The sequence below is a fragment of the Salvelinus sp. IW2-2015 genome, linkage group LG4q.2, assembly GCF_002910315.2.
Source record: "Salvelinus sp. IW2-2015 linkage group LG4q.2, ASM291031v2, whole genome shotgun sequence".
In the NCBI taxonomy this organism is placed as follows: domain Eukaryota; kingdom Metazoa; phylum Chordata; class Actinopteri; order Salmoniformes; family Salmonidae; genus Salvelinus; species Salvelinus sp. IW2-2015.
This window is the reverse complement of record NC_036843.1, coordinates 21201677-21218496: the sequence shown is the minus strand read 5'-3', so window position 1 is coordinate 21218496 and position 16820 is coordinate 21201677. Positions and strand designations below refer to the sequence as shown.

The window sequence follows — 16820 nt, the reverse complement described above, 5'->3', positions numbered from 1 at the left end:
TGATTACAAGTGCACCAGTATCCAAAGTATTAAGCGAAATTAAGCACAGAAAACAGCATTGGCATTAATAAAACAATATTTCCCACGAATTAAGTCGCACGTAAATGTGCGTCTTTTCTCAAAAATTCTGTTCAGCAAGTCTAAAACAGTACATATAGGCATACAACGACACATTTTAAAACATGGTTAAACAAAGACAACATTTCTGTATATTCATGACGTTGAATTAGCCATTAAGAAGAACAAAAATGAAATACAAATGATCGCGTCTACATGGTTGTTGCAACGGCTTGTGTGTCGCCTACTGGTTAAATTCGTGTCTATTCGCACGATTTAAGTAGCACAGAAATTCGTGTATTTTCAAACGAATTGAACCACCCCAAAAATGCACAAAAACGCACGAAATCTGCTGAAATACATTTTGTACATATATGCGCGAATTGAATGTGAGACTGTGTTGCACTGTCATGTTGATCTGAGTCTTGCTGTTGGAAAACCACATTAGCGCCAGACTTTCGGGTGTCGCAGATGCACCTCCCCTGACTTCACTCCTCGACTTTCGACTGCAGTCGGTTACTTCAGCCTTACGACTCAAACGAGCCCACTATCAATTGAGTATACTGACGCGACAAGTATCAAACGGCTCAGTCGGAAGATATTGGACTACTTTAGGAGAAGAACAATTAGCGGGGACTCTTGTCTTCAAAGAAAAGCCCTCAAAATGAACAATATTGCAGTGGATGACCACAGTTTGGAAGTGTCCTCAAAGGGTAAAATCACTGTTAATAATGATGAAGACAAGTCGAGGGAGGGGGTCTTGCCGAGTGGCCTCAGAAGACCCCGCAGTTACAGGCCAAAATCTAAAGATCATAAAAGACTTAACCCTCACAAATTAGTTTTGCAATATATTGTGCCATGTATGAATTCATATGGTCTGTGCATTGTGGACAATTTTCTCGGAAACAAAATTGGAGAGCGCGTTCTACAAGAAGTCCGACACATTCACCAAGGTGGAAAGATGCAAGATGGGGAACTTGCAGGTGGAAACTTTGCCAAAAATAAATCCATTCGAGGTGATAAAATTGCGTGGGTGGAAGGGACTGAAACAGGTTGTGAAAACCTTGGCTTTCTATTGACAAGGATGGATAAACTCATCACCTATGCCGACGGTAAACTGGGAAGCTACAAAATTAAAGGGAGGCATAAGGTTAGTAGTATTTTACCCAATCAGGACGGACTGGTATTAATGCACAATCACTCATATTAACCGAGTTAAATTATGCATGTGTTAGTTTAGGATGTATAGCCTATTCCTTAGGGCAAAAGGTGGAAAAAACTGTCTATTCATATTTGATTCAATCGACCTGTTCTGTCTTTGGGGTCATATTGATATTTCTTAGCCTAGAAATTGACACCATTCTATAATTATACACAATTACTGAGTAATAATAAATACTTCAATAAATTATTTATATTTTGTATTTATTATTGTTATTATTATTATACCCAGACACTTTTCATGGGGATGCAAAAGTCGGGGTTTGTGGCACTTTGCCATGGTCATGTTTACCTTAATGGAGAGGACGTGCAGCGAGCGGCTTCAAGAGGGCTACATGCGCCTGGTGGAATCCTCAATGGCGGGGGACACTCCTAACGCACGCGCACAGAAATAAACATATATATATATATATCTATATATATATATGTTTCTTTTTTATATATAAATTGCATTGGAGATGTTTGTGCAAAGGTCAATTACACAAATTTGTATCTACTTATAAACGTCTGTATTTTATCATTCGCCTAATGAAAAACACAATTTTAAACGATCACTTTAATTTGACGCCCAAATTTAAAATGAGGGATATTCATCGTTTATCGTTTGTATTATTTGTAATTGTGCATATAGAATAATATGCATTTATAGGCGTAAATGTAGTCCTAATCGTCTGTGATCGTGCGTAGGCGTTCTGAGTCAGTTCAATAGAATGAATGAATGTCCTTGCTTCCCTCCGCCCCTCTGGTGCTACAACACATCTTGCACGTTCCGTAGTTATATCCAGGTGCCTCATTCGCAGCTTGTTTATAGTTTGGAGTTTAGAGTTGCTGCAGAACACAACTCTTCTGTGACATTTCATTTCTTAAGAATTGAATCTAGTCGTTTCTGAGAGCGAGAAGGGGTGCATTGTTGATACATATTTATCAGTGAACCATACCCTGATGCACTGACATTACCATGCAGTTGCAGTAACAACTTTAGGAGCTGATTTAACCTGCATTAAATTCCTCATAAATCGTCAAAATGCCTCTTCTGCAACATGTAATGGACGCAGAGTTGGAGCGGTTAGCCATGGACCAGATTGTCCCATCTCTACTGGACCAAGGATTCTTTTACGTGGACAACTTTCTAGGAGAATTGGTTGGGCACTTTGTTTTGAACCAAGTGAAAGAGATGCACTACTCTGGAGTTCTGCAGGATGGACAGCTGGCTGGTCCTGGCCCTTTTGGGGTCTCCAAAAGGAACATTAGAGGAGATAAGATAGCCTGGGTCAATGGAGGTGAAAGGAGGTGCGAGGCTATTCACCTCCTTCTGACATTAATCGATAAGTTGGTTTCTCTTTGCATCGGTCGACTTGGGAAAAGTATAATTCGAGAAAGATCGAAGGTAAGTTGTGCGACAGTTTTGCGTAAATTGAGCGTGTCCATGGTGTTTGAGGGGGTCACTGTTTTGACGACAGAGCTAATTTAGTAGGCCTGTACAGTACTACATTACTATAAACTCTACAGTTGTGGACACACCTCTAAACGTATTATTGATGGAAGAAATATGTATATTGTTATTATATGACCTAAACTTTATATAACATGTTAGACTCTGGCCTAGGTCTATATGATGTTCTTACAAATGTACTGTTTATATATAAGGGGTTAAAACAAGTCAAATGTAAACTTTTAATGTCATGTGCACAAATACAGTGAAATGCCTTTCTTGCAAGCACTAAACCCAACAATAATCAGTAATTATTATCAATGTAGTAGTAAAAATAACATAAGGTAGAACAAAAACACACAATAAATAAAAATAAGAAGAACGTGAGAAGTAAGTAGGCTATACTGTATACAGGGTCAGTTCCAATACTATATTTACAATGTGCAGGGATACTGGAGTGAAAGAGGTACATACACTACATGTCCAAAAGTATGTGGACACCTGCTCGTCAAACATCTCATTCCAAAATCATGGAGTTGGTCCACCATTTGCTGCTATAACAGCCTCCACTCTTCTGGGAAGGCTTTCCACTAGATGTTGGAACATTGCTGTGGGGACTTGCTTCCATTCAGCCAGAAGAGCATGAGTGAAGTCGAGCACTGATGTTGGCCTATTAGGCCTCGCTCACAGTCGGCGTTCCAATTCATCCCAGAGGTGTTCGATGGGGTTGAGATCAGGGCTCTGTGCATGCCAGTCAAGTTATTCCACACCGATCTTGACAAACCATTTCTGTATTGACCTCATTTGTGCACAGGGGCATTGTCATGCTGAAACAGGAAAGGGCCTTCCCCAAACTATTGCCACAAAGTTGGAAGCACAGAATCATCTAGAATGACATTTTATGCTGTAGCGTTAAGATTTCCCTTCACTGGAACTAAGTGGCTTAGCCCGAACCATGATAAACAGCCCCAGACATTATTCCTCCTACACCAAACTTTACAGTTGGCACTATGCATTGGGGCTGGTAGCATTCTCCTGGCGTCTGCCAAACCCAGATTCGTCCTTTGGACTGCCAGATAGTGAAGCGTGATTCATCACTCCAGAGAACGCGTTTCCACTGCTCTAGAGTCCAATGGCGACGAGCTTTACACCACTCCAGCCGACGCTTGACTAGGGTGGCTGGAGTCTTCAACGATTTTTGCACCTTCCTTTCAACCCGCCTGATATAGAGGTCCTGGATGGCAGGGATGTCGGCCCCAGTGATGTACTGGGATGTCCGCAGCCCGTCAAGATGCTCTCAATAGTGCAGCTGTATAACTTTTTGAGGATTTGAGGTCCCACGAGGTCTTCATGACAGTGCGCGTGTGTGGACCATTTTAAGTCCTTGGTGATTTGGACACCGAGGAACTTCTCGACCCTTTCCACTGCACCCCTGTCAATGTAAAACACAACTATTGGGCTATATGGATTTTTATGTCCTAATATTGTATTCTATTCTATTCATTTAAGAGTTGGCCTATGCATTCTGAATTATATACTTTTTTAATGCATATCAGTCACTTTTCAGTCACATATCAGTCACATATCAGTCACTTTTTAAAATGTTGTCAGTGAACTTTGGATTGCCACCGTTTTGTGAATTTAATACTCCCCTTTTTATCATCATATATTTGTAATAATTGTGAGCCTCAAAGTGTAGGCTTACAGTTGGACCAATTGTTTACGTACTGTAAACATACTTCATTACATATTTTGCAGGGCTTTGTAAAGCGTTGTTGCATAGAGCCATGGCAATCCCACAATCTATTCACAGTAACTTTGATCTTATATGCAGTCAACAGGGGATGCAAACACATGTATGTTGTGCTGATTGCAGTGGAAGTGATGGGTGGTACGTGACTCCTCACACTGCCTATAGCTGTTTGTACTCTCAGAAAATCAGAGTTTCAAGCAGGAAATAGCGTGTGAACACTATACTACATTGCAACACACCAGACTCGGCCATAGTGTCAGTCAGTACTGCACATCCCACCACCACCCACAGCCCAACACCCTTCTCCCTTTCTCACATCACTGGATCCTGCTCCCAGCCTTATGTGGACAAACCATTTATCAGATGATAATGTGTAAATAACAGCAGCAAATGATCATGTGTAATTTATTCATGTTAAAGAAGGATTTATAGACGGTTGAGTGCTGGAGTATCTTTGTCACTTGTTTATTTGATAACACTATTTTCATTGATTTAACTGCTCAGTGGAGATGTTTTATTTGTTGACATTTGGAAGCAGTTTTGATCAAACATAACAAATGTCAGTGGATTCTAAAGACACAACTTTCCTCATAAGATATCATTACAAAGAAAAGGCGACAAAGCTGAAACCATGTCAAAAGAGTGTTTTAGCTGGTTGACACACAGCCTGTTAATTTGTCTGTTGTCTGGACTGATTGAGGAGTCATTCACTGTTGGAGGGGGAGAGAGAGAACGAGAGCGGGATATAGAGGGATATGGAGAGAGATAGGGAAAAGGAGAGAGGGAGGAAGAGGGAGAGAGATGGAAGAGAGGGAGAGAGGCCTGTAGACCTAGCAGTGCTATGTTGCGTCTGCTGGCTCATGCTGGACACGTAGCACTGTCACTAAACCTTCAACATCCTGGCAGCCTGCCAGCTCTGCTCTGTGTGGACTTCCCCCTCCTCCCACTCCTCCTTTCTCTTGCTTCATATGTTTTCACTCTTCTTTGACAACACTGTGTGTACGTGCATACGTGCCCTCACTGTAGACAGTAAACACTGGGTGTATGTGCATACGTGCCCCCACTGTAGACAGTAAACACTGTGAGTATGTGCATACGTGCCCCCACTGTAGACAGTAAACACTGGGTGTTCGTGCATACGTGCCCCCACTGTAGACAGTAAACACTGTGTGTGCGTGCATACGTGCCCCACTGTAGACAGTACACTGTGTGTGCGTGCATACGTGCCCCACTGTAGACAGTAAACACTGTGTGTACGTGCATACGTGCCCCACTGTAGACAGTAAACACTGTGAGTACGTGCATACGTGCCCCCACTGTAGACAGTAAACACTGGGTGCGTTCGTGCATACGTGCCCCCACTGTAGACAGTAAACACTGTGTGCGCGTGCATACGTGCCCCACTGTAGACAGTAAACACTGTGTGGTGCGTGCATACGTGCCCCACTGTAGACAGTAAACACTGTGTGTGCGTGCATACGTGCCCCCACTGTAGACAGTAAACACTGGGTGTACGTGCATACGTGCCCCACTGTAGACAGTAAACACTGTGTGTGCGTGCATACGTGACCCACTGTAGACAGTAAACACTGTGTGTGTGTGTGCATACGTGCCCCACTGTAGAACAGTAACACTGGGTGTACGTGCATACGTGCCCCCACTGTAGACAGTAAACACTGTGTGTGCGTGCATACGTGCCCCCACTGTAGAAGTAAACACTGTGTGTGCGTGCAACGTGCCCCACTGTAGACAGTAAACATGGGTGTACGTGCATACGTGCCCCACTGTAGACAGTAAACACTGTGTGTACGTGCATACGTGCCCCCACTGTAGACAGTTAACACTGGGTGTACGTGCATACGTGCCCCCACTGTAGACAGTAAACACTGGGTGTATGTGCATACGTGCCCCACTGTAGACAGTAAACACTGTGTGTATGTGCATACGTGCCCCACTGTAGACAGTAAACACTGGGTGTATGTGCATACGTGCCCCCACTGTAGACAGTAAACACTGTGTGTGCGTGCATCCGTGCCCCACTGTAGACAGTAAACACTGGGTGTACGTGCATACGTGCCCCACTGTAAACAGTAAACACTGTGTGTACGTGCATCCGTGCCCCACTGTAGACAGTTAACACTGGGTGTACGTGCATACGTGCCCCCACTGTAGACAGTAAAACACTTGGTGTATGTGCATACGTGCCCCCACTGTAGACAGTAAACACTGGGTGTACGTGCATACGTGCCCCCACTGTAGACAGTAAACACTGGGTGCGTCATAATACTCCTTTCCTCAGTATGTGCCGACAGGAATAATGCTGCGGTGCAAATAAACTAAAGGATCACTTTATCAGATAAGACCCTTGTGATGTTGCTCCAGAAGAGGCTTTTATTACAGCTTTATTATGTAGGTGTGTGCATAATAGTGATCGTTCAACAATCAAAGGAGAGAGATTGTTAAGGAATAGTCTAAAGGTTGCTGTGAAATTGTTAGGTTGCTGGCATGACACGATTCCAATGCTATTTTTATGGTCATTATATTATCCTTTTGTTTTCGTGTCTGGGGATATTCTTCTTTGAGGAACCTAATATGGACTCTTCCTGGAGAAACTGAAAATCGCAGGATAAGATGAAGGGTTTATTCCAAAACGCTATATCCACCAATTTTTCACTTGTGTTTTTTCATCAAAAATGAATGCTAATGGGTACCTTTATGTGTGTGTAAAATATTACTGTTCTCAGATTTTTTATTCATAGATTTGAGATGTGTATTAAGATGGGTTTTGTTGCAAAACGCTATATTGTATTTCCAATGTTTAGCTGGAATGGAATGTTCATATCCTGTATATCTACCATATAAATTCAACCCATCATAAATATAGCCTCACGCTACAGTGTTAGATTAGAGCTAGGCTTTGTCCCAAATGTCACCCTATTCCCTATATCAGGGCTCTCCAACCCTGTTCCTGGAGAGCTACACTCCTGTAGGTTTTAATTCCAACCCTGTTCTGGAGATCTGCACTCCTGTAGGTTTTAACTCCAACCCTGTTCCTGGAGATCTACACTCCTGTAGGTTTTAATTCCAACCCTGTTCCTGGAGAGCTACACTCCTGTAGGTTTTAACTCCAACCCTGTTCCTGGAGAGCTACACTCCTGTAGGTTTTAATTCAACCCTGTTCCTGGAGAGCTACACTCCTGTAGGTTTTAACTCCACCCTGTTCCTGGAGAGCTACACTCCTGTAGGTTTTAACTCCAACCCTGTTCCTGGAGAGCTACACTCCTGTAGGTTTTAATTCCAACCCTGTTCCTGGAGATCTGCACTCCTGTAGGTTTTAAACTCCAACCCTGTTCCTGGAGAGCTACACTCCTGTATGTTTTAACTCCAACCCTGTTCCTGGAGAGCTACACTCCTGTAGGTTTTAACTCCAACCCTGTTCCTGGAGCGCTACACTCCTGTAGGTTTTACCAGTTTTTACCAATTATTTGTCATATTTGACTGTGTAAAACCTTGCAGTACTACTTTTTTCTCTGAGAGTGAGGCGGATATACAGCACAGGAGGTTGGTGGCACCTTAATTGGGGAGGACGGACTCATGGTAATGGCTGGAGCGGAATCAGTGGAATGGTATCAAATACATCAAACACATTGTTTCCATGTGTTTGATGCCCATTCCATTCGTGACGTTCCAGCCATTATTATGAGCCGTCCTCCCCTCAGCAGCCTCCACTGGTATACAGTATCTCGTTTTGCAACACAATGTGATTGTTTGTCTCTGAAATAAAACCATAAACTGATAGTTTTCAAACAAATTCATGTCTGTCATTTAAAAACCCCATGACATGATTAGATGTGGGAAAACACACCAATGTCTTTCATAAGTTCTTTGAACAAAATAGCTAATTTACCAACATTTGTGATATTGGATATATAGCCTTTTGGAATTAAAGTATTCACGTACTTTTAGTCTGTTTTCCCTGAAATGAGACCACAGATCAGTCCCTTTGTCCACTTTGCATTCTAAAGTTTCTAGCTTGGAGGAAATGCATAGTTTTTTCACCAGAGCTGGTCTTGACCAACAAAGAATTTTGGGATGTCACTTGTTAAGCAACACAGTAGCTGAATTCCATGTGTAGGCAGTCTGAGTCCAGTGACCTTTTCCTATAATGTGTGAGGACCAACGGTCAAACCTTTCTGGGCAGGATCTCAGGGGAACCCTCTTCCCGTTTCCTGAGAGTTAGTAAGGCACAGCTGTTTGTGCTGCGAGAATAGTGCTGTGGAATCCCTAGTTGAAGGTCATATCATAACCTGTCACATACTCACTATTTACAGTGCCTTCAGAAAGTATTCACACCTCTTGACTTTTTCCACATGTTGTTGTGTTACAGTCTGAATTCAAAAAGGATTACATTTAGATGTTTTTGTCATTGGTCTGCACACGATACCCTATAATGTCAAAGTGGAGATATGTTTTTAGAATATTTTACAATGAATTAAAACTGAAAAGCTGAAATGTCTTCAGTCGCTAAGTATTCAACCCCTTTGTTATGGCTAGTCTAAATAAGTTGCATGGACTCACTCTGTCTGCAATAATAGTGTTTTAACATGATTTTTTAATGACTACGTCATCTCTGTACCCCACTAATACAATTATCTGTAAGGTCCCTCAATTGAGCAGTGAATTTCAAACACAGATTCAACCACAAAGACCAGGGAGGTTTTCCAATGCCTCGCAAAGAAGGGCACCTATTGGTAGATGGGTAAAACATTTAAAAGCAGACATTGAATATCCCTTTGAGCATGGTGAAGTTATTAATTACACTTTGGATGGTGTATCAATACATCTAGTCACTACAAAGATACAGACGTCTTTCCTAACTCAGTTGCCGAAGAGGAAGGAAACCGCTCAGGGATTTCACCATGAGGCCAATGGTGACTATAAAACAGTTACAAAGTTTCTTGGCTGTGATAGGAGAAGACTGAGGATGGATCCACAACATTGTAGTTACTCCACAATACTAAGCTAATAGACACTAAAGTAATACTGCAAAAAAAAAACTTTTTGTTCTGAATACAAAGTGTTATGTTTGGGGAAAATCCAATACAACATATTACTAAGTACCACTCTCCATATTTTCAAGCATAGTGGTGGCTGCATCATGTTATGGGTATGCTTGTAGTCGTTAAGAGTTTTTCAGGATAAAAAATTAACGGGATGTAGCTAAGCACAGGCAAAATTCTAGAGGAAAACCTGGTTTAGTCTGCTTTCAGCAGGACAATAACCTAAAACACAAGGCCAAATCTACACTTGAATTGCTTACCAAGAAGACAGGGAATGTTCCTGAGTGGCCTAGTTACAGTTTTGACTTAAATCTACTTGAAAATCTATGGCAAGACCTGAAAAAGGTTTGTTTAGCAATGATCTAATTTGACAGAGCTTGAAGAATTTTGAAAAGAATAATGGACAAATGTTGCACAATTCAGGCGTGGAAAGCTCTTAGAGAATGTTGTGGAAATTCTACACATGGGACACTTGAAATCAATCTTAAATGAATCATTGTTTATTAACAGCAAGTTGGAGAGGTCACAGTCAAATTTAGATGGATAAAGTACCAATCTGAAGTGATGACACGAAAGACAAGATTAACATTTTCAAGGCTGTCTCTTCCCATGATACAATTTTCCATCACAAGACTTAACCAGAAAGACTCACAGCTGTGTTCGCTGTCAAAGGTGCTTCTACAAAGTATTGACTCAGGGGTGTGAATACTTATGTAAATTAGATATTTCTGTATTTAATTTTCAATACATTTTCTACAATTTCTAAAAACATTTTTCCACTTTGTCATTATTGGGTATTGTGTGTAGATGGGTGAGATTTCTATTTATTTAATCCATTTTCAAAATTCAGGCTGTAACAAAACAAAATATGGACTAATTCAAAGGCACTGTACATCTATTAAACAAATAAATCCTTGTCCGATTACGTTCCTTCGTGTCTACACGTACTAGCCTTAACTTGTGTTCCATATCTGATGCCCAAATGAAATGTTACATGACAGAATGTCACTTGGCCTCTAGTAAACCCTCTATCTGACCCAATGTGCCCACCCCTGGTCGGAACCACACGTCTCTTCATCTGCATTGCTTTGAGGGCTTTTCTTGGCTTTCTTATCACAAGATAGATTACCACAGTTTGGTTAATTGTGCTTCCTTGGATGCTGACTGAATGCACGTAGGCCAGTTCTGCTGAAACCACAACGCTCCCTCCCCAAACAACGCTTACAGGAAATGTTCTGCAACCAAGATATTAACCCATAAATGTCTTCATGTTATATTTTTTATCTCTGATTTGCAGAAACTATTTCTATATTCTTAGAATATAGTCAAGGCATTTCCACAAATATTTTCTCACAAAAAAGGCTTCTGTAATGGTGTACACTACAGTTATCATGTCACATATTGTCACATGATCAGCGAGTTACAAATTATAATGTGTAACAGACTGAGAACTAATGTTTTGTGGGTTGTTTTGTCTGTTTCAGGCGATGGTGGCGTGTTATCCAGGAAAAGGGACAGGATATGTGAAACATGTGGACAATCCCAACGCTGACGGTCGCTGCATCACCTCTATCTACTACCTCAACAAAAACTGGAACCCCCAGGTGAGCTGCAGATTTATAACATATTTATGACATAATTTTGCATATATTTAATTTCGGAAAAAAGTAGATGGTGCTCAACCAACGCGAGCAGAGGTGCAACCTAAAAAATGTGTAGAGATCATTGGACATGAAAAGGCGCATCGCTCGCTCACCATAAAAAAATATTTGTTTTATTTCGACAAGTTGAAAAAATAGATGTTTCGGCCTTCAATGGTCTTCTGCAGAAGGTAATTGAAGGCCGAAACGTCTAGGTTTAAACTTGTCTCATAAAACTAAGCGTTTGCTGTCCAATTATATATTTAAATTCGTACATATTCTTATGACATTTTATATGTTTTTTACTATGGGATACACGCAATTACCCACAGTCCTTTCAGATTACAGTTTGGTTTTCAAGACAGTCACTGTACTGTCAGTTTAATTGTTCGGTTCCGTTTATAACATCAAAATTCTTGTCATATTTATGGTTTATTTTTAGAGACAATGAAAATGTGAGATATTGCCGTCCACTGTTTATTATAACCCCCTCTGGCTTATGATCTTTGTAAATTGCAGAGCAAGCCTCTTATGGCTCAACTTGCTATTCTGTAAAGCTGAAATAAACAATGTGTCTTTGTTATTTTGGCAGGAGCATGGAGGAATTCTTCGCATTTTTCCCGAAGGCAAATCCTACGTTGCAGATGTTGAGCCCCTGTTTGACAGACTGCTGTTCTTTTGGTCAGATAGAAGGAATCCACATGAGGTGCAGCCTTCATATGCAACAAGGTCTGTTTGATTTATCATACTGTTATTATACTGATAATTATTCTGTTCATTCATATGCAAAAATGTCTGAATCTGCTGTTGAATGTATCATACTGTTATTATTATACAGAAGACATTTCTCAGTTAACTTTCTTGACACTGTTAGATTTTCATAAAATGCTAAAGAAGATGTAATGTAATTATGTAATAATAATAATAATTCAGAATTTTGCTTTGTTCCAGATATGCTATAACCGTGTGGTATTTCGATTCAGAAGAAAGGGCAGAAGCAAAGAGACGGTTTAGAGACTTAACAGGTACATTTCTCCGTTGGATTATTTAACTTACATCTATGTGTAAACAAAAACATTCGGTAACACTTTACATGAAGTTGCTCTTATTCCTGCATAGTAACATTGTAGTTACTACGGTCAGGTTAACTGGCATCAGGTTACACCATGTATCCTAATGTAACCTAATCCTTTACTTAGTCGCTACATCCATTTTCAGATTTATAGATTAATCATATCCACCCATTGATTCTTGAAAAGTTTAACATATAAATGCCTCATTAACTTAGTTCAACTGTCATACTCCATCAGAACCCAAAATATACGCTTGCTTTACTACAATGTTTCTAAACAATTTAAATGTAAAGACACACTGTATAGCCTCAAAACATGTTTAAGAGCTCGAGGGCTCTGTTCAGTCTGGAAAGCTGAAGCGTTACAGATTCCACGATAGAAATGTAAAGGTGATTTTCGATTGAGCCGACATATGCAGCATTTACCGTGAATGCAGTCTCAGCTAAACCGGGAACATTGCCTTTTAAATTTCAATCACAGCGTAAAGCTGAAATTCTGCAAGCCGTATTGAATAGAGCCCTAAAACTATAATTTATACAGTAGTTTTAAGTCCTTGCATCCATAACTCTATGAATTTTAGAGTGGTTCCATTTCTCCAGGCCCATCTCTCAGCCTTTTACCAAAGCTTTAATGGCATTAATCTATTTCAGCCTCCATCCAAGACCCGGACGGAAGCAGTACTCCCTGAACTTTGACCTTATAAGAGACTCCACCCTGTGTGACACAATACAACACTGGATCCCTAATCCTTTGTGCTGACAGAGTTGTCATGCTTTGGTCTAATCACTGTTTGGACTGTGCTGTGGTACCTCTTCTAAACGCTACAAAGATGTTGAAAGCTACAAAGATGTGTGGTTGTGGTAGATGATAAGAAGAGACGTTAATGGCTTTGTGCATATATTTAGAAATAAAATTATTTTCTGCTCTTTCAATAACAGCGATTCTCGTCATTGTATTTAAATGAATCAACCCAAGTAATACTGTACTTCTTCCTGAAATGTCTTTATAGAATATAGTTTAAAGAATGTAGTTGGGTTAAAATCAACTGAATTCTCTCCTTTAACTACTGCTGTTCTAAAATAATTGTTTACCAGTTCATGCATGCTGGTTTGTTGTATAGTTCTGTTTCAGTCAGATAGAAAGAGAGAGAGGGGGGGGGGAAGGGGCATGCTCACGTGTACACGTGTGTGTATTATACAATTTGGCCCATCTAGAATTAAAATGTTTGCATTTAAATCTTGAACAGTAAAGATGAATTGAGATGACAATGTTATGTTGAAAAGAACTAAGGCCTAGATTCAATCAGATCAAGCGTTAACTGACGATAGCTGACACCTGCATAGCTGATGTTTTGGCGGTGTCGGAGGTGGAACTTCATTGAAGATGTCAAATCGCAGCTGCTCTTGATCATTGTCAGGAAGCCACAGCTGTCACACTTCCGTTAGAAGTTCAGAATGAGAAAGTATAGACTATATAGAAATAATGACGCTCAAGCTGAAAATCATTAAACAAACAAATGAGGATTTCTATCAGCCTAATCGAGGTGTAGATTACATCTCGCATTCCAGTATTCCAACTTGTAAACAAGGCTGCATGGGATTTCTTTTAATGCGACTCCATGTCGCCGATGGCAATGTCCGCTTTAGGTATGTGCCAGGTGCCGCTTGTTGATTTGACAGCGCTAACGCTGTTCCCCCTCCGTCACCACCAAAACATCCAAAACAGGTGTGAGCTATCGCCGGTTAACGCTTGATCTGAATGAATTGGGGTCCTCAATAAAAATCAGAATGGGCACCTGTCAGGCACCCTGTCACACTGTTACATCGTCTGACTTGTTTTAAGTTGGTAATGCAATCTGGAGCACTCAAGGGTCAATCCAAAATGGCGCCCCTATTTTTCTATGTGGTGCACTACTTTACACCAGATCATCCAAATCCTTATTACACATCAACTATCGTTATAAACTAGTTGAATAGTTAGTTATGAGTGACTCCCAGGACTGCTGTCATTACTGATCCCCCTGAGCAGCCATGTTGTTCTCTTCCCTAAACATGCATCTTCGACAATAGCTACACATGTTCAGGTTTTTTGTGAAGCTTTTGTATATACGCCTTGTGAGAAGAAATCAATTGTTGATGCAACATTCAACTCTTTACAGAGGTGGTGAAGGAAAAACTGTTCATTGTGGATATACAGCACTCTATGTGTGGTTGTTATCTGTAATGGATTTTTGTGCTTAAAATCAGCTTGCATGCTCAGCCAAGCTGGTGGATACAGTCTATAGTATGGTGAATAATGTGGTTTTGTTAATGTTTGTTACTTATATTCAAGACAAATAAAATTATTTTCCACCTGAATATTGTCACAGTCTGTACTACATTTGTATCATAAAAAGGGTTAGGGTGAGGGTTAAACATTTGGTTAGAGTTAGGGTTGAACTGGGGTGTGGTCATGAAGCTAGGGTTAGAGTTAGGGTCGGGCTTGCGGTTAGGGTTAGGGACATGAAGCTAACCCTAGCTTACCCTAGCTTCATGTCCACACCCCAGTTCAACCCTAAGTCTAGCCATAAACCCAACCCTAAGCCTAAGCCTAAGCCTAACCCTAACCCTAACCCAAACCCTGACCCTAACCCTAACTTCATGTCCACACCCCAGTTCAATTTGCATACTGCCATTGCACTGCACACTGCCCCATCCCACCTCGACAAGAGGAATACCTATGTAAGAATGCTGTTCATTGACTATAGCTCAGTCTTTAACACAATAGTACCCTCCAAGCTCATCATTAAACTCGGGGCCCTGGGTCTGAGCCCTGCACTGTGCAACTGGCTCCTGGACTTCCTGACGGGCCGCCCCCAGCTGGTGAAGGTAGGAAACAACACCTCCACTACGCTGATCCTCAACACAGGGGCCCCACAAGGGTGCGTGCTCAGCCCCCTCCTGTACTCCCTGTTCACCCATGACTGTGTGGCCACGAATGCCTCCAACTCAATCATGAAGTCTGCAGACGACAACAGTAGCAGCCCTGATTAACAGTGACGAGATAGCCTACAGGGAGGAGGTGAGGGCCCTGGCAGAGTGGTGCAAGGAAAATAACCTCTCCCTCAATGTCAACAAAATGAAGGAGCTGATCGTGGACTTAAGGAGACAACAGAGAGAGCACGCCCCTATTGACATGGACGTACCGCTATATCCTCGGCGTACACATCAATGACAATCTGAAATGGTCCACCCACACAGACAGTGTGGTGAAGAAGGCGCAACAGCGCCTCTTCAACCTCAGGAGGCTGAAGAAATGTGGCTTGTCACCTATAACCTCACAAACTTTTACAGATGTACAATTGAGAGCATCCTGTCGGGCTGTATCACCGCCTGGTGCGGCAACTGCACCTCCCGCAACCGCAGGGCTCTCCAGAGGGTGGTGCGGTCTGCCCAACGCAACACCGGGGGCACACTGCCTACCCTCCAGGACACCTAGAGCACCCGATGTCACAGGAAGGCCAACAGGATCATCAAGGACATCAACCACCCGAGCCACGGCCTGTTCACCCTGCTTTCATCCAGAAGGTGAGGTCATTACAGGTGCATCAAAGCTGGGACCGATAGACTGAAAAACAGCTTCTATCTCAAGGCCATCAGACTGTTAAATAGCCATCACTAGTTGGCTACCACCCAGTTACTCAAATCAAATCAAATTGTATTAGTCACATGCGCCGAATACAACAGGTGAAATGAAACAACCTAACAGTGAAATGTTTACTTACGAGCCCCTAACCAACAATGCAGTTTAAACAAAAAAAAGGATAAAAATAAGAGATAAAAGTAGCAAGTAATTAAAGAGCAGCAGTAAAATAACAATAGAGAGACTATATACAGGGGGGTACCGATACAAAGTCAATGTGCGGGGGCACCGGTTAGTTGAGGTAGTATGTACATGTAGGTAGAGTTATTAAAGTGACTATGCATAGATGACAACAGAGAGTAGCAGTGGTGCAAAGGGGGGGAGGGGGTGGCACTGCAAATAGTCTGGGTAGCCATTTGACTAGATGTTCAGGAGTCTTATGGCTTGGGGGGTAGAAGCTGTTTAGAAGCCTCTTGGACCTAGACTTGGCGCTCCGGTATCACTTGCCGTGCGGTAGCAGAGAGAACAGTCTATGACTAGGTTGGCTGGAGTCTTTGACCATTTTTAGGGCCTTCCTCTGACACCGCCTGGTATAGAGGTCCTGGATGGCAGGAAGCTTGGCCCCAGTGATGTACTGGGCTGTTCGCACTACCCTCTGTAGTGCCTTGCAGTCGGAGGCCGAGCAGTTGCCATACCAGGCAGTGATGTAACCAGTCAGGATGCTCTCGATGGTGCAGCTGTAGAACCTTTTGAGGATCTGAGGACCCATGCCAAATCTTTTCAGTCTTCTGAGGGGGAATAGGTTTTGTCGTGCTCTCTTCATGACTGTCTTGGTGTGCTTGGACCATGTTAGTTTGTTGGTGATGTGGACCTCAAGGAACTTGAAGCTGTCAACCTGCTCCACTTCAGCCCCATCGATGAGAATGGGGGCGTGCTCTGTCCTCTTTTTTCCTGTAGTCCACA

General features: G+C 41.9%; 1 protein-coding gene across 2 annotated transcripts; it reads left to right on the top strand.

Annotated features, from left to right (window-relative positions):
* Positions 1-619: 619 nt before the first annotated feature.
* Positions 620-13038, top strand: LOC111963455 (prolyl hydroxylase EGLN3). 2 transcript variants are annotated; one of them, XM_023986905.2, is made up of 5 exons: positions 620-1207; positions 11008-11127; positions 11756-11892; positions 12115-12188; positions 12887-13038. In XM_023986905.2, the coding sequence occupies exons 1-5, from the start codon at positions 722-724 to the stop codon at positions 12922-12924; spliced, it is 855 nt and encodes a 284-aa protein (XP_023842673.1). In that variant the 5' UTR covers positions 620-721; the 3' UTR covers positions 12925-13038. The 2 variants fall into 2 exon arrangements, with proteins under 2 accessions (XP_023842673.1, XP_023842674.1); XM_023986906.2 differs by lacking the exon at positions 620-1207 and adding an exon at positions 2210-2665 and having other exon boundaries at positions 12887-13015.
* The last annotated feature ends 3782 nt before the right edge of the window (positions 13039-16820 follow it).